Source organism: Rissa tridactyla, chromosome 1, assembly GCF_028500815.1.
Source record: "Rissa tridactyla isolate bRisTri1 chromosome 1, bRisTri1.patW.cur.20221130, whole genome shotgun sequence".
Taxonomy (NCBI): domain Eukaryota; kingdom Metazoa; phylum Chordata; class Aves; order Charadriiformes; family Laridae; genus Rissa; species Rissa tridactyla.
Genome location: NC_071466.1, coordinates 68,888,579 through 68,905,896, shown reverse-complemented (window position 1 = coordinate 68,905,896; position 17,318 = coordinate 68,888,579). Strand labels below are relative to the sequence as shown.

Genomic DNA, 17,318 nt, shown 5'->3' with positions numbered 1-17,318 from the left:
GTGCACCAGCAGGGACTAGTTGGGTGTTTTTTTTTGCTGAGGGTCTCTGAACACAGACATAGTCCTGACATATGGATGTTGCCCTTGTGATTTAGCTGCCAGCTAAAGCATGCTTCGCACTGCTTTTTTTTTTTTTTTTCCCCAGCTCACCTGGAAATCCGCTGGCATCTCTGAAACTGGGGAAAACAAGTTGCTTAAGCATTAATTCAACCACAGAAAGTGAGATTTTGCCAGCTGGCGACATTTGTTTATGTTGTCTGTGGTTCCAAATTAACAGATGCAATGCAGTACAGTATAAATATGTGCCTTTACACTATGGATTGTACTATCCAGAAATTTTTGTTTGTTTATATTTCTACACTGCACTGGTTATTGCAAATGAGGCATGTTGTGAAGCCAATCCTCGTTGTCTTGCCGAAAGTCAGAAATACCCTACTGCAAAATTTGAAACCACAGTTTCCTGCAGTTCTTTCCAGTACCTGCCTTAATGCTAGCCCACTAATGAGCTCCTAGAGCAGCTATTTGAGTTGGAAAGATTTTTTAAATGCCAGGTCTGTTTTTGCACTCAGCTTCTGGTGCTCACTCTTCTGTTCCTCCGTCCCCAGCACACAGGGCAGCAGTGGAGATGCTGGTTAGGGAAAGCTCTGCAGAGGAAGGTAGCAGCGTGGAGAAACCCACAACATTTCTGGGAAGAACCAAGCCAAGCACTGTAATTCCTGGAAATGTTCAATCATTTGTTGTGGGGCACGGTTCTGGCACTCTGGATCCGCTACTGGTGAGTTTACTTGGGCCCTATCATGGGCACAGATGTTGCTTACCTAAATAAACCTATATTTAGGTTTATTTAGCTTCAGCTGCTGTGAGGCTAAGGAAATCTGACCTGCGATCCTGCCTGCATACTGGTCCATTGCATGGATGACATCAAGTCACTTCATGTCAGCATATCTCCTCCTACTTCTCTCTAGCCATCCTATGAGCTGGAATTGCCAAATCTGTAGAGCAGCAAGACTACTTTACCCTGTATTTGTCCGTGCCAGTGCCATAAGATCTTGCTGTCCAGTGTGGATTGCTGACAATGGCAGAGCACACACATTTAATTATAGCATGGAATATATCATGATCAGTCCCAGGTGTTTCAGACAAACCCAATGTCTTAGAAAAATGTCACGGAGGATCTCCATCTGGAGGAGGAGTATTCCTGATCTCTTCTTGTTGTTACCTTATACTTGAAGAGTTTCAGTCACTTTATTTGATAACTCTGAATGCTTTCACCCCTTTAAGACCCCTGTTCTTCTCTGTATTGGATTGCGCTGTTCGATTCAGTGTCAACGTGCAGCCATTGGTTGTGTACCATGGAAGAAAGCATTCTCAGTGTAAACATATTGCATTGCAACTATGATGTTCCATCGTTTCTCTATCATAGAAAGGGTACCAAAGTTGTGCATACTTTACCTTTCCCATGTAATTTGTTTTGTATGCCTCCATCATGTCCAGATTTCCAGATTTAATATTTCTTACACAAGCAGAAAACTCTAACACTCGCAGGGGATTTTAATCCACTCCACAGACCTGCACTCACTTTGTGCCTCTTATGCACATGAGAAATATGCATGCATAGATGACTTTCTTCTAGTCCCAAATTTAATTTTGCTTCTCTAGTTACATCAGGATCTGGACAAGAACTACTCTTTTATACAGAAGCCTTAGGTAGAAGTCTCATGTGACAGCCTCATTCCTCTACACTTAAAATGTTTATGTCTGGCAGCATGCTACCAAAAGCTTACATAGGGCTGCTAGGATGTGACAAGGAGGCAAAACCAAAAAAATCCATGAGACGTAAGAAGGAAGAAAGATGAGAAATACATAGAGGGAAAGAAAGAAGAGTGACTGTGGGTGAACTGCAGAAGGCTGCAGAGTTTGCATGAGAGTGCATGGTAAGATGATGCTGAGGGAGCATTTCTTGTATGTGGTAAGACATAATGCTGCCTGCAGTCAAAATCTCTATGTGCCAGATGGCCAGTCAGTTGTGCAAGTTCATTTCATCTGTCTTCCATGTTATAAACCCTTGGACTTCGCTGTGATGTAGTTTTTCTAACCGCCTTTTTTACTCCTGCTAAATCGCTGCACTGCAACCCTGTGCTAAACTTCAGCTGATCTTCATAAGCATATCCAGACATTTCCTCTCTTATCTTCTGACATCTCGTGCTTTGGTAATGATGAAGTCAAAAGGACAGCTTCAGAAAACACTCACAAGACCCTCTGCATCTGTCCTATGACAATTTAGCAAAATCCCATGCCTACTGAGGCTGTTGCTAACAACAGAGCTCTGCATATGCCTACAACATGATCTCTGCCTATGAGCACCTACGTTCCTATTCATTTTGTTTCCCCCAGTTTGTTAGGAAAAAAACCTGGATTCACTGAATCAGGGCTGTGACCGAGTGGTCAATTTCAATCACACAGCAAAGAGCTTATGGGCATATTTAAAAAAAAAGAAACTGAAATAATGCCCACAGTAATACGCAACCCTTGACTTCTTCTCTGCTGGCATCAGGACTTCAATCCCAGAGGAACTGGATTGCTCAGCATACAAGCCCCTTGTGTTCCTTCTCCAGGCCTGAGCCCCCACCCTCCATTATTTAAGAGAAGGGACAAACAACCAAGTATTTCTCAGAGGCCATTGGCTGCACACAGGTACTTACTTCTCACAGTTGTACAGGTCACAGCAATAGCACGTGTTACTCTTTACTTTCAGCTGGCACTTGCTGTTTAAGTTATAACATGTCACCTGCCAAAAAAGAAGAGACTGACTTTCATTCTCAGTATTTCAGTGTTGTGTGAATCATCCTACTGACCACAAAGAAACAGCTACTGCGATGTCAGGTTCTATTACATGTTGTGCAGAAAGATTCTGAGATTCCAAAATCCACAACTGCAGGGTGGAAGGACATGCCTGAGCTCCCAGGAATTTCATTCATAGAATCATAGAATCATAGAATGTGTTGGGTTGGAAGGACCTTTAAAGGTCATCTAGTCCAACCCCCCTGCAGTAAGCAGGGACATCTTTAACTAGATCAGGTTGCTCAGAGACTCATCAAGCCTGGCCTTGAGTGTCTCCAGGGATGAGGCCTCCACCACCTCTCTGGTCAACCTCTTCCAGTGTCTCACCGCCCTCATTGTAAAGAACTTCTTCCTAATGTCTAATCTAAACCTACCCTGCCCTAGTTTAAAACCATTGCCCTTCGTCCTATCGCTACATGACCTTGCAAACAGCCCCTCCCTGGCTTTCTTGTAGGTCCCCTTCAGGTACTGGAAGGCCACTATTAGGTTTCCCCGGAGCCTTCTCTTCTCCAGGCTGAACAACCCCAGCTCTCTCAGCTTGTCTTCATAGGAGAGGTGCTCCAGCCCTCTGATCATCTTTGTGGCCCAAAGGCCATCAGGCCATCAGCCTGATTCAGGACATCAGGCCCTGAACCTCGGGGCATTTGCACTATGGAGCCCAGAGCCACCAGCATTGACCTGCAGCCATGGCTGCCAGAGTTTTCAAGCATTTTGCTTTACTGCCTGCTGCTATTTTCTGAAGACCCAGAGTGTGCAGCTGTGAGATGTGGATCCCTACAGCTGTGACGCAGGGACCATGGGTCTTGAGAGATACTGCACAGCAAGCCACTGAAGTGGGTAAGAATACCACGCCATTATAGTGGGGAAATGGGCAAAGAAGCCAATTTAACTGAACAGCTTCCAACAAATGGGAGCTCTCTCCTTTCAGTAACACCCTCCTGAAGAAGCAAATAATTAGGAACAACAACGAGAAGAACAATCTCCAAGCCCACAAACAAGACTGCTCAGAAAAGATCCAAGCACTCCAGCAAATAAGTACCGTTTACTGTAGGCTCTTGAATAGAAAACTGAAAAGGTTTATTTGTGTGCACAGGAATTGCAGGGAGGGACAGATGTTCAAACAGCAAAGGCAGGCACACGTAAGCCACTCTTCATCAAGATAAGAAATCACTTTAATGACTCCTTGAGTGTGGTAAGCATTAATCACTTCTATTTCACACCACAGGCCAATTGAAATATTTTATATGTAAGGCTTTTTTTTTTCACTGAGATTTTTAGCTTATTGACTTTGAAGGAACTGTCAGGTTTTAAAAGCTAGCAGGACAGAAAGTACATTGTTTCTGTAGTTTTTATTTTGACAGAAAAAAGTACTGTAACCACTGAGAAGTATTTTTGTTTGCAAAATGCAAATAAAATGTATTATTGAATGGAAAATTCCTCATAATGAAAAAGTAAAAGCAGCATGCTTGGGAATACATGCCTGCTTTCGTAAAGCTCCTGTCAGACAGTTCTGCTTATCCATGAATGTGTTAGTCTGTGGGATGCCCTCCACAGGAGATGTTAAACCAGATGTTTCTCAGATCCGGAGTTCTGGATCTGTGCATCCTTTTTAGTGTGAAAACTGCCACTGTTGCTGAGTCTGTACTCCTCACGTGTTTGATCCCAGCAAAAAGGAAAGCCTTAAACACACACACTCAGCAGCAAAGTAAGTTAATTTTGCAGCTGGTCTCAGACTTGCTGCACTTGTCCTTAGCAGGATTTGCTTGAGAGTGACAAAGTTAAAGGGAGTTAAAATGATGCCTTGGGATTGCTTTGCTGCCCAGGACAAGGCTACACCTGCGGTCAGTGTCTCACACAAATCATCTCTTCTAACCCAAAATGGAAGTTAGGTTATACAAGGACAGTCTCAGTCTAGGTTGCAATCTGGAAATGGAGCTCCCAGTTGTCACAAGGAATATCTCACCCTGAGATAGGACCTCATTCCATCAACCTCGTTCTGTTGCGTCTGAACTTACTGGAATTTGACATAAGGGCTTTGTTGGCCAGAAGTCACGTTCAGCTGCAGCGGTCCTCAGCCTGAGCTGCAGTTTACTGCAGGAGAGGAGCACGCTACCATCGATGACTGTGTCAGCTTAGTCAAGATCCAGCTCAGAAGTGACTGAAACATCACACCTGGCTGCTTCTCAAAGCAGTTTGAAAAACGGTCCCGGAGTAGAGTGTGCCAATGCCTCTGCTACCACAGTAGCTTTGCTGGGATGCCCTAGTGCTTTTGCACAGAGTGGAACTTAAGACTTTGGTTTTGCCCCCCTGTATGTGGGCAAAATGACCTGCATAGTTAAAATACCCTTTTCCCATTACTCATCGGAGGGCTTCATAAGACGGAGTGGGCTGCTAAAAAGGTAGTTCATCCTGATGAATGGCTTTGGGGACACTTCTGATAGGAAATAAAAGTAATTTTCCCCTCTCCAAGCATCAGTAAGGCCAGTTTGCTCCTTTTCTCTGCAGAAGGTTAGAAGTACTTAAGAGGGAGATCGGCAAGATCTTAAACATGGTTTTAGCTGCTTCTGGACTATTAAATTATCGGTTAAGGGAATTACTGTAGCTGTCTATTTTTATCACTGCATTTTTAAAACACGCAAAGAGCAAGGCACTCCTTTTTAGGAGAACAGTGAATGAACCAAAATAAACAAATTACTGTGCAGTGTGAGCAAGGGTGGTGAAAACAGGCCATTTGTGGGTATTTTGTGTGTCAAGACCTATTATTTCATTTTAGTGACCAGACATTTAGTTTTTTCATGTTCTGGCTGTTTGTGCCTGTCCACCCCCTCAGCATAAATTGAAGAGATGTTCTCAACTCATGGTAATTGCAAGAAAATCAAATTCTCTCTGCTTTGAGCAAAGAGAAGAACTGAACCAGGCAAGCTACATGAGCTGGAGACCGCTCTCAGGCTAGAGATGGCAATCAAAAGGAAACTTGCACCCAGTAAAGAATCTGCCTTCCTAGTTAGGTGTTCGTCTGGCATGCAGAGCATGTCCCCTGCTCTCTAGCTGGCTAACTTTGGAAAAGCAAAAGCCAAGTTCAAATGCCACAGATCATTAACTCTAAATTAGCACATGCTGACTCTAGATCAGTGGGCAACCAGACAAGAATGTTATTACAAACTAACTACACTTTTAAAAGATACGTGGGGGGTTTTTTTGCCTGAATAGAGCAAGGAGCTCTTTAGACATTCAAAGAATCTGCAGAGCTGGGGAAACCTGTCTGTCCAGAAGCCCGAGGCTGGGGTCACCTGCAGGGAGTTGTGGTCAGTGTGAAGCCAGCTATGCACCTATCACAGGGATTAGAGGCATTTCTCAGGACATGTCTGTGTCTGAGTGTGCATGCACACTTTAGAAGAGGATGGAGTGAAACTTACAGGCAAGGGTGTTGTCACAGGTCATAAGTTTGTCCGGGTAGGCCTTTAGGCAAGGAGGTCAATGAAATATTTTTGTCATAAATTTCTGGAATCAACAATGGGGTGCCCTAGCAGCAAGATTTAAGGAGTATCAGCTGCTTAACCTGGTAATATACTTTGCTAAGCTGTCTAGAATTATTAACGGTAACGCTCCCCATACACTTTTTCTTAGCCATGGGAGGAATGGTGATGAAGGACATCTGGCTTTTTGTAAGTTATACCACTGTTTAGCTGTTCTCAGTCCTGCTCTGTTTGATTTTCTTTTCACTCCCACCAATTTACCACAATAATAAAATGAAAAATAGGAAAACAAACTAAATCTGTATTTCTCAGGAGGCTAGCCATTTGGGTATGGCACTTTTCCTACCATGTTAATGTCACTGAGGTAATAAAGAAGCTGCATTCAAACCGCTGGCAAATACAGAGAAGATCTGAAGTCTTTTGGACAATGCAAATGGATTCATTTAGATATTTTCTATTCCACTTCAAGTCTACAAAAACCTCCTTAGAGAAAGATGCCAATGTGACAAATACATCCCAGACAGCTATTATACAGTATAGATGGACTAGGAATCGTTCCAGTCCCAGAGTAATGTACTGGATAGAAACACTGATGATGACTCAAAACCTCACTGGCTGTAAGGATTTGCAATCATCAGAGGCTTGGACAAGCGGAGAGTCACTTGTGTGAGAAAAAAAAAAGTTGGTTTTCTATCAACTTGTGACCTACATGCGCAGACTTACTCTCAAACACCTCCCTCCTCCCCAGCCCCTCAAAGCACAGCAGAAACAAGCGTGTGATGAGGTGAGTTTGTTTACCTCTGTCTGGTAGGCATCATACAGGAATCCTATTCCACTTGAATAAAACTGGCACCTTTTGTTATACAAAGGTCTGGGTTCCTGTAAAGAGAAAAATAGTCAAAAAAAGTCCTCAGTGTGGAGGAAGCATGAAGGCACCATGTCCCATGTACCCATGGTGCAGATGCTTACACCTCTGTGGAGCTGAAGCCAATGCAGACACTTGGGCAAGCGGCTCACACACCCCCGTGTTGGCTTTCTTTACAGAATGGCTCTCCTCAGAGTTACATTTTCCTTCCTCAGTCTGCCACTAAGCTATGTGACTATCATTTATTTCTCTCTGTACTAGTCGGGTCTTTTAAGAAGACATCCCCCCTGGAGTTTAACCCCTTCCTTCCCTGATGTCAAATAGTACTGCTTTATGAGAACGGTCCAGTCACTCTTTTTCGTGGTACAGTTTCTTACTTAGCACAAAGATTTACTTTGCTATTTGTCTTCCAGATACGGCACTTTCCTTTTTAAAGGATTTCAACAATTTCCATAGTGAAAACTAATTAAAATAGCTAATACTTTAAGCATTCCACTTACTACTCACACTTCAAACCCCAAAAGCAAAACAAAGACTAATGAAAACATGAAGTCATAAAGGGGAAGTAATTTGCATCAAGGTTTTTTTTTGCCTTATTTTCCTATGTGTATTGCAAAATGTACATTCATTGCTCGTATTTCATATTTTGCTTGTAACGGTTCCCACAAATTGATATAAAGGAAGAACGCAGTGAAATATTCTTGGCCAGATGCAAGATGGGCATTCCCAAACTTGGTGAATGGCCACTTGGAGGCTAGAGACTGCACACCTCAGCCAGTTTCAGGACTACACCATATTTGCCTATGGAGGATTTGAGACTGAAGAGTTCTCTGTGATCAGGCATCATTCCCAAATGAAAGTGCAGGAATTACTTACGTTGGCAAAAAAAGTCTTTCTCAACGTCCTGTCACTTATCTAGTCCTACGTCATGATTTGTGACTTCAAAGCACTCAGGTGCTCTCCAGCATGTCAGTCAGACCACTTCCAAGAGAGAAGATGGAACCCATTGTGTGCCACCCCCTCTTTCCATGCTAACTTACAGGCAAAGTACTACTTAAGTTGTTAGCAAAAATCTGTGCTGATTAACTTCCACTGCATTTTAAAGCTTTATGAAACATCCAGGAAGACCCCAGAAATTGCAGAAAGATCTGTACTGATTAAGATCACTTCTGAGTGTTCTATGCTTGCTGGATAACGAAGTGTGAACTGTATAAATCTGCTGACCCAAAATACATAATCAGTAAAAATGCTGAGCTAAGCAGGAATGCAAACAAGTCAACAAATAAAGCTCATCCATCAGCTTGTTTGCCTTTCTCATTACTCTGGCAAACTGAAGGAAGTTTTGGACACCAACTCCTAAGGGTTAGGGAAAGGTTAGCTTCCTGCATCCAAAATTATTTACTTATATCACACAAGTGTAAGAAAAAATGCTTCAGTAATTCTTTTTCTCTAGAGGAAAAGCAAATACCACACAAACAGCATGCCACTAGGACTAGGACAACATTCTTCCATAGGCCTGGGAAAGCACTAGCCTTTAGCCATGACTTCCAGGGACAGATCTGGTTGGAAGGACTAACAGGACTGTAGTTTCTTTGCTAGCACAGCAAGCATAGGAGCAATCACAGGCTGCGCTGCCCTTTTGCAGAGAATTACACTCCAACCCTGATTTCATCTGTTGCATGGGGATGAAATGACAGAGAAGGGGAATGAGCAGTAGGAATGGCTTTTTCTACCATGAGGAGCAAATCCATGAAAAACTGCTGTCCATCATATTCACAGCAATAACAAGTTTCAGCTTGATCCTGGAAGATCTTGGAAGGGGGCAATGGTCAAGGGCATGGAGCCCAAGTGGTGTTCTCAATCCTGTTGGTGAGGAGAAATGGCTTGAGGAGGGCTGGGTGGATCCAGCAGGTCAAGAACTGGCTGTACATCTGATGTCGGGAAAAGGACTTTGGCTTTTATGACCATGAGAGGATCTTTCATGAGCCAGGAGTTCTTGGAAGAGATGGGATCCACCTAACTAATTAGGGCAAAAGCATTTTTGCCCATAGTCTAGTCAATCAGTGACAAGAGCTTTAAGTTAGGAGCAACAGGGGAGAGAGATGAGGACCAACAATCAAGTGAGGAAGTAGTGGACCAATGACACAAGTGAAGTGAACAGGGTGATGTGGACAAAAGAAATCTCACAATCAACATAACAGGGCTAAATGGGGCCCACTTCAAGTTTATGCACATGGATAAGGAAGCATCCATAGGACAACACAAGGAAAGGTCTCATCCCTTTCTGGGATGCTTAGCACTCTTTGAAGTGTCTGTAGATTAACACACACAGTCCAGAGAACAGACAGTTTGAGGTTTGTGTGTAGTCACAGGGCAATGATCTCATTGGGATCACAGAGACATGGTAAGATAGCTCACGGGACTGGAGTGCTGTCATGGATGGATACAGGCTTTTTCGGAAGGACATGTAGGATGGTGGAAATGGGGAGTTGCTTTTTATGAGAGAAAGCAGCAAGAATGCATGGAGTTCTGTTTAGGGACAGATGAGGAGCCAGCTGAGAGCTTTTATGTCGATATTAGAAGCCAGACCAAAATGGGGAATGTTGTGGTGGGTGTCTGCTACAGACTGCCTCATCAGGAAAAAATAGATGAGGCCTTTTCAAGAAGCCTCACACTCACAAGCTCTAGTGCTCATGGAGTACTTTAACTACTTTATTACTTCAAAGTAGTAAAGGACTTTACCCCAATACCTGGGAAAGGCACAAGGCATCTGCTGGAGGGACAACACAGCAGGGCACAAGTAATCTAGAAGGGTTCTGGAATGCATTAACAACTTCCTAACATGGATGGTCAAGGAGCTGACAAGGAGACGAGCTCTGCTGGACCTCATATTTACAAACAAGGAAGGATTTGTCAGGGATGTGAAGGTCAGGGGCAGCCTTGCCCCTGCTGATGAGATGGTGGAGTTCAGGATCTGAAGAGGAGGGAGCAGGGAAGAAAGCAGGATCCCAACCCCACACTTCAGGAAAGGAGACTTTGGCCTATGCAGGAATTTGCTTGGAAGAATCCCATGGGACACAGTTTTTGAAAGCAGTGGGGTCCAGGAGAGCTGGTTGATGTTGAAGGATCACCCCCTCCAAACAAGCAGTTCATCCCAACAAGCAGGAAATCACGCAAAGGCCTGCGATGATGAACAAGGAGTTCCTGATATAACTCAGACAGAAAAAGGAAGTGTACAAGAAGTGCAACCAGGGGCAAGTCACCAAGTAGTAAAATAGAGACATTATATGTGCATGCAGGGATGGAGTTAAGAAAACCAAAGCCCACCTGGAGTTCAATCCAGTGAGGGCTGCACAGGGCAACAAGAAGGGCTTCTATGGGTGTATTAGCAGCCAAAGAAAGACTAGGAAAAATATGGGCACGCTACTGAACGAGGCAGGTGACCTGGTGACAAAAGACATGGTAAAGACGAAGGTACTCAGTGCCTTCTTTGCTTTGGTCTTCAATTAAGACCAGTGGAAAATCTGGGGCAAGAAAGACTTACTCTTGTTGGAGGAGGATCAGGTTAGGGAACATTTAAACAGACTAGAGATACACAAGTCCATGGGACCTGATGGGATGCACCCATGAGTACTGAGGAGGCTGGACGATGTCAATGCAAAGCCACTTTGAAAGGTCATGGTGTTCAGGGAAGATTTCAGAGGACCTGAAGAAAGTAAATGTCACTCCTGTCTTCAAGAATGGCAAGAAAGAGAATACACGGAAGTGCACACTGGTGGGAAGGTGACGGAGCAAATAACGTTGGAAACCATTTCCAAATATCTCAAGGACAGGAAGATGATTTGGAGTAGTGAAAACGGGTTTACAATAGTAAACATGGATTTGCAAAGGGGGAATCATGTCTGACCAACCTGTTACCCTTCTACAAGGATGTGACTGGCTTAGTGGATAAGTGGAGCTTCTCACTCATCTGCTTCTGGATGTTGTTTATCTTCACTTCAGTAAGGCCTTTGGCAGTCCCTCATAACATTCTTGCAGACAAGCTGATGAAGTACACGCTAAATAAATGGACAATGAGGTGGACTGAAAGCTGGCAGAACTGCTGGGGTCACAGTGTTGTGATCAGTGACATGAAGTCCAGCTGGAGGTCACTCAATAGTAGTCTACCCCAGGGGTCAATACTGGGGACAATATTGTGTAACATCTTAATGATTGAACTGGATGATGGGTAGAATGTACCCGTCACAGGCTTCTAAATGAAAACTGGGAGGAATGGCTGGAACACCAGAGAACTCTGCTATCGTTCAGAGTAACCTGGAATGGAGAAGTGGCCCACAGGAAACTCAAGAAGTTCAGCACAGGGAAATGCCAAATCTTGCACCTGGGGAACAATAATTGCATGCACCAGAGAAGGGTGGGGGCTGACCGGCTGGAAAGCAGCTTTACAGAGATGGTCCTGGTGGGCAGCAGGTTAAAAATGAGCCAGCAATGCACCCTTGTGACAGAAAAGGCCAGCAGTACCCTTGTCTGCATTAGGAAGAGCATCACCAGCAGTCCAGGGAGGTGATCGCTCTTCCATGCTCAGCACTGGTGAGACACATCTGAAGTGCTGGGTCCAGTGCTGGGGTCCCCAGTGTGAGAGAGACATGGACGTACTAGAGTGAGTGCAGAAAAGGACTACGAAGATAATTAACAGACTGGAGCATCTGTCATAAGAGAAGCAGCTGAGAGAGCTGGGACTGCTCAGCCTAGAGAAGAGAAGGAGAAGGCTCGGGTGTACCTTACCAATGTGTATCAATACTTGATGGGGGAAATAAAGAAGATGGAGCCAGACTCTTCTCAGTGGTGCCCAGGAAAAGGACAAGAGGGAAAAGGCACAAACTGAAATACAGGAAATTCCATTCAAACATACGAAGAAATGTTAAACACTGGGACAATTTTCCCAGAGCAGTTGTGGAGTCTCCATCCTTGGCAATACCCAAAGCCCAACTAGACACAGTTCTGAGCAACCTGCTCTAGTTGACACTGCTTTGAGCAGGGAGGGTTGGATGAGACAATCTCCAGAGATGCCACCCAGCCTCAGCAACTCTGATTTTGTGAGGAGGGTCAGAGCCTACCTCAGGATATGAGCACACTAACAAGTTCTCTCAAAGTCCCATAGGTTGTGAATTTAGCAAATATGCCTCAGCAACCTTACTTTCTGGGCATGCATGCCCTCACTACAGGTTGCTGATGAGTGATGCCACCACATCACACCAGGAGGCTGTGTCTGGCCCTAAATGATAAGATCCTCCCCTCAGAAAACTCTAGATTGTGTTAAAGACAGGGAGAGAGCTGTCTAATCTGCCTCCAACAAGTACAGGAAGACCCTCACCTTGGCACTGGTCTCCTGGCTTACACAGCTCTCCTACCTTTTACACCTCCTTCCTCTTAAAAAAGACATTGGTCCTTTTATTGGTTTGGTCTTTTAGCACAAGTGTGCTTGTGACTGGAAGCAGCACTGTTCCCTGGGGAGAGAGGTGATTGATTAATCCATACCAACTATTATCACTGCATATTTCTGTGCAGCAAAAAAGTCAGAGCTGTGACATGGACACAACCACTGTGAATACGGCTAATACATTTGCATGCACCATCATGGCAAATGAGCACGTTCCTTCATGCACCGAATTTTGAAAAGCAAGCCTGCTGCACTAGTAAAGCCAGCTTTCTGCAATCAGTCTGCTCTTCTCAATGCATCTGTATGTGCCATCAGTCCGGCAACCCCAAATCAAAATAAATGAGTGATGACTGAGTGTACAAAAATAACCGAGATTAGATAAAATTAACTTTATCCAGGCACCCACAGAACTCAACACCTAAAGCACGCAGCTTTTAAGTAGAGGTACACTGGGGATGCTGAATGGTTGCATTGGTAAAAGCTTCCGTTTGAACAAGATTTTCATGCTACAGAGGTGCTGTGGTCTGCCTGTCTACTAAGGCATTTATATGAATAAGACACTACACAGACATTAAGAAGTGTTTAAAATTATCCAACAGAATGCCACGCTGCATTAGCACCCATTGGATTTTATTGGCTTCCCTAATAACAAAGGCAAATGAGACACACTTCAAAGCTATAAAAGTATTCCTGATGGACTGCTCGTAAAATACTTGATATTTTCATAGTGTTCACTGTAGACTGTGTATGAATATACGATACCTACCACTCCTTGGTTCTACTTGATTTTACTGCTTATAGCAATTCTGGTGGAGACAGAGCTACTTTTACATGTATATGTAAGTATTTATATATTTCATCTGTTAACAGTTGCTTTAAAATATATAGCAACAATATTCTGTTTAACTAATTTGATATCCTTTGATACCAGGAATGTCCTTGATAAGTGTCATTCGAACAGAGCGATGCAATACCTTCCACTAATGTGTAATATTTTTATATTAATATATATTAATTAATGCATTCCCCTTCTCTGCTTCTTCGAGTAACTCTCTAACTGCAAATGGGCAGATGGGAAAGATCTGTTGGTTAGAGCTCTGCTGATATAGGCAAAGGAGAAACACCAGTAGGCTGGCAAAGAGAGGAAGAATTCTGTATAAAAATGTGGTTGCATGCTTGGGTTTATTTACTGATGTAAAGGAAAAGTGGATGGGTTTTATTCCATCTTTCTGAGCACTGGAAAAGAAGATTTCTTAGCTAATTATGTATGAGAATGTTTGTGTATAATGGGCAGATACAGTCAGATTGCCATCAGGCTAAGATTAGAAAATTTTCAGAGGTGTCAAAAAAACCCTGGACACCCATTAATTCTCTTTAATTTCAGGCAAATAAGAATTGCTCAGCCGTGAACCCTACAGAGCAAACTGTAGGTGTCCCCGTTCTTGCACGGTTCTTATTTTAATATTTTGCCTGCATGTGTATTAGAACCTGTGGGTGATGAACAGACAGCTAAGAGGGAAGGCTTTACGCCAAGAAAGAGAAGATTTAGTCCAAATATAGAAGGTTTTTGTTTGGTTGGTTGATTTCTTTTAAGAGCATACAATAAAAACCTCACATTCCCTTTGACGGTGGGAGCCTTGTAATACATTATTTGTGTAAGGAAAGTATTCTTTGAACAGTATCTTTGGTGGATTTGATACAATGTCTGTGGGGGAGGAGGTTGTATGGCTTTTAACTGAGCTACGGAAAGTAGGTTTTTCTATTCCAGCTTTTGTTCCCTTGGAGAACACATATATTTTGGATAACATGGGGAAAATTCCATGTCCCTTATGTGTAAGTCAACTTTCTGAAAACTGAGATATAGCATAAACCGTATTGACTGAAATTTATGCCATACTTTACAGACACAAAATATGGCTAATAATTTATTGAAATAATTACATAGTGAAGGCTATTTTTTTCCAATTACAGTATTTATTTAGTCTTAGCTTCCATGGCTGCATCGATAGAAGTGTAGATTAACGAGTGCCAGAGAATGTTCTCAGGCCTGAAATTCGATCATCTAGCCCATTAAATTGTTAGAATTACGCCTGTGATGGCTTTGGCCTGGGCAAACTATCACTCTTCCAAAATAATTTCTGGGCATGGTTTGGAAATTAGCATGGGCCAAGAACCATTCCCAGTAAGTAACTTGGACATTGCCATGCTGCCTGTGACTCTAAGAGACTTCAAGAGTAAGGACGTGGGCTTCACCATGCCAGTTGGCCTGGGGACCACAGAACGGTCCCAGGCACATGTAAATATAGATGAAATTGAGGAGTCCAAAACCAGACTAATGTTTTTAGTCGCTCATTAACTTGAAGTTTCTCATTTTCTGTTTTCTTCCTACAACTTTTTTGTAGGTCCTTTTCATCCACAGCAGAGCTAGCAATGAATAGGAGAGAGAGCTGCCAAGATTTTTCAAGTTTAATCCTCAAAGCAAACCGAAACATAACCCTTCAGTGCCAGCTCAGCCTCGTGCCAACAGCTGGGTGTTCTGCAGATTATCACTCCCTTCAAGATCAGGCTCTCTGCTAACTTTCTGAAAGCAGGAATGCAAATAGGAACAAATAAATGTTATTAGCGACTAGCTTTTGTGCCTTTCTGGTTGGCTGGCTGGAGCATAGGTATGTGTGTCTGCCTCACACTTACTGTCTGAGAGGACATGGCACATGGGAGCATACAGACCCAAGAGCTTTCAAACCAAAGAGAGAAGAAACTCATGAAAGGAGGTACCAACATACTAGGAGTCTGGGAAAGCAGGCAGACCGGATCACTGTCTGGGGACCTGAGATAAAGCTGATTGGATCCCACCCTGTACAAATAATGAGAGGAAATGCTACAGATCTTTTGTCATTCCTCTCTCTCTCTCTTCCCAAGAGCTGTTTCTCAGTATTTTTCATCAACATTCTCAATGAGATACATGTCTCCTGAGGAAGACCACTGCTAGGAGATCCCAAGGATTCCTAGGAGTGATCAATACAAACATCTTTGTGCTTTCACTCATAAACATACAAAAAAAAATGTGCATTTTTAAAATGCTACAAACAGCTTCCATACTGGCTGTGACAAGATGGTATTAAGCAACATCTGAGTCTAAGGTGCAGGTCAGTGTCCTCAATACCGCGGTGAGGGGGTATCAGCTTTAAGAAATAAAACATCTTATACTTCTGTTTACTCGTGAGCCGTGCAACTCCCACATAAAGCACATGATTATACCTTCTGGAATGAGAAGCAGGGGTGGGTTTTTTTGACAGTTGTTTTGGGCTTTTACTCATTGGCAGCTAAACATACAATTCACTTTTCAGTTTGCAATTTCTGGAGCAGAAGAGGCTTTCAGAAAACAATTTATCTTGCATAATCTAACTATTTTAAGAAAAAAGCAGAAATAATAGCCCCCCTTGAACTCTCCAATTCCAGATTTACAAATATTGAACCCACATCAACTGATGGAAAAGAAAATAAACTGATTACAATAACCATTTTAAACTGGCTATTTTCTTACAAACCTCTGTCTTCTCATATGCCTGATAAACAATCTTTAACCTCTTGGTAGACCAACAGAACGCCTTACCCGTAATTCATGAGATGTTAAATTTTTGTACCCATAGTTTACAGATAGATATTAAAATACTGCTCCTCATTGAAATTTATTTCTATAAGTAATGGCATTATTTTCATAAACTTTGCATTTCAGAAAGCAGCGGGGAAGAGAGGGGTCACTGCCCATCTGTAGGAGCCTCTGGGCAGGAGGGAGCATGTGCTCCCGCAGGAAAAGGTACCTCCTCGGACAGGCCATCAGACCATGGGGCTCAGTGGGTTGCTTTTCTCTCCCTTCAACATCAGGGATTGCTCTTCTGGGAGTGCCAGGCATCAGCTCCTGATCTTTGCTGCACTGGAGTGAGGAGATGTGCTCTTTCCATCAGTGCCAGGGACGCTAAAGGGGCTGGTACTTGAACCAGCCACTGCATCTCTGTCTCTCCCATTCACTAAGAAACTCGAAACACAAAATAAATTGGCTGTAAGCATTTGGCTGACAGCAATGCTGTGGTTGCTACAAAACCCCAGGTTTTAAAAAACTATGACCCTGAAAGGAAGCCCAGATGCTAGAAAATAAAGTCTGGAACACTATGGAGAGATGCCTGAAAGACAGGAATTGTAAAAAAAAAATCTGAATTTTATTTGAAATTAAGGAAGTTGGGGAAGTACAGTTATGGGAAGAAAACAAACTGTACTGGTGGACTTGGCAGTGTTAAGTTCATGGTTGGACTCAATGATCTTCAAGGTCTTTTCCAACCAAAATAATTCTATGATTCTATAATAATTCCTACCTGCTTTGCATTTTGACCATGAACCAAGAAAGTCTTTTCTAGACGATTATCAGCTTTTTTCTCATTGACACCAAGTTCATCATCAGCTTTTGAATCCAAATGTCAGTTTAAGTTTTACTTCATCAAGCGGGCCTTCCAAGTCTTTCCACTTCAGCAGTTATCCTCCCATGTGGTACTACTGTTTGATTCCTACTTTTTCTTATGTGTTTTGTCCTCTTGTGTGAGAGTGTCACCTGGACCAACAACATAGGAAGCCCTGGGCTGTCCGGGAGTGCACAGTGCATGCTGGCTGGGATTTGGAAGGTGAGTAATAAAAAAAAAAAGAG

At 43.1% G+C, this 17,318-nt stretch overlaps 1 protein-coding gene across 3 annotated transcripts in view; it reads right to left on the bottom strand.

The window, feature by feature from the left end:
• The window catches only part of TMEM255B (transmembrane protein 255B), a 77,176-nt gene that overhangs the window by 11,921 nt on the left and 47,937 nt on the right, over window positions 1–17,318 (bottom strand). For all 3 annotated transcript variants that reach the window (XR_008464528.1, XM_054189025.1, XM_054189026.1), the window contains 2 exons: window positions 7,116–7,196; window positions 2,703–2,788 (listed from right to left, as the gene is read on the bottom strand). Coding sequence is in view for 2 of the 3 variants with exons in the window: in XM_054189025.1 (XP_054045000.1) it covers window positions 2,703–2,788; window positions 7,116–7,196 (167 nt within the window). In the remaining variant the exon portion in view is untranslated. The remainder of the gene's footprint in view (window positions 1–2,702; window positions 2,789–7,115; window positions 7,197–17,318) is intronic.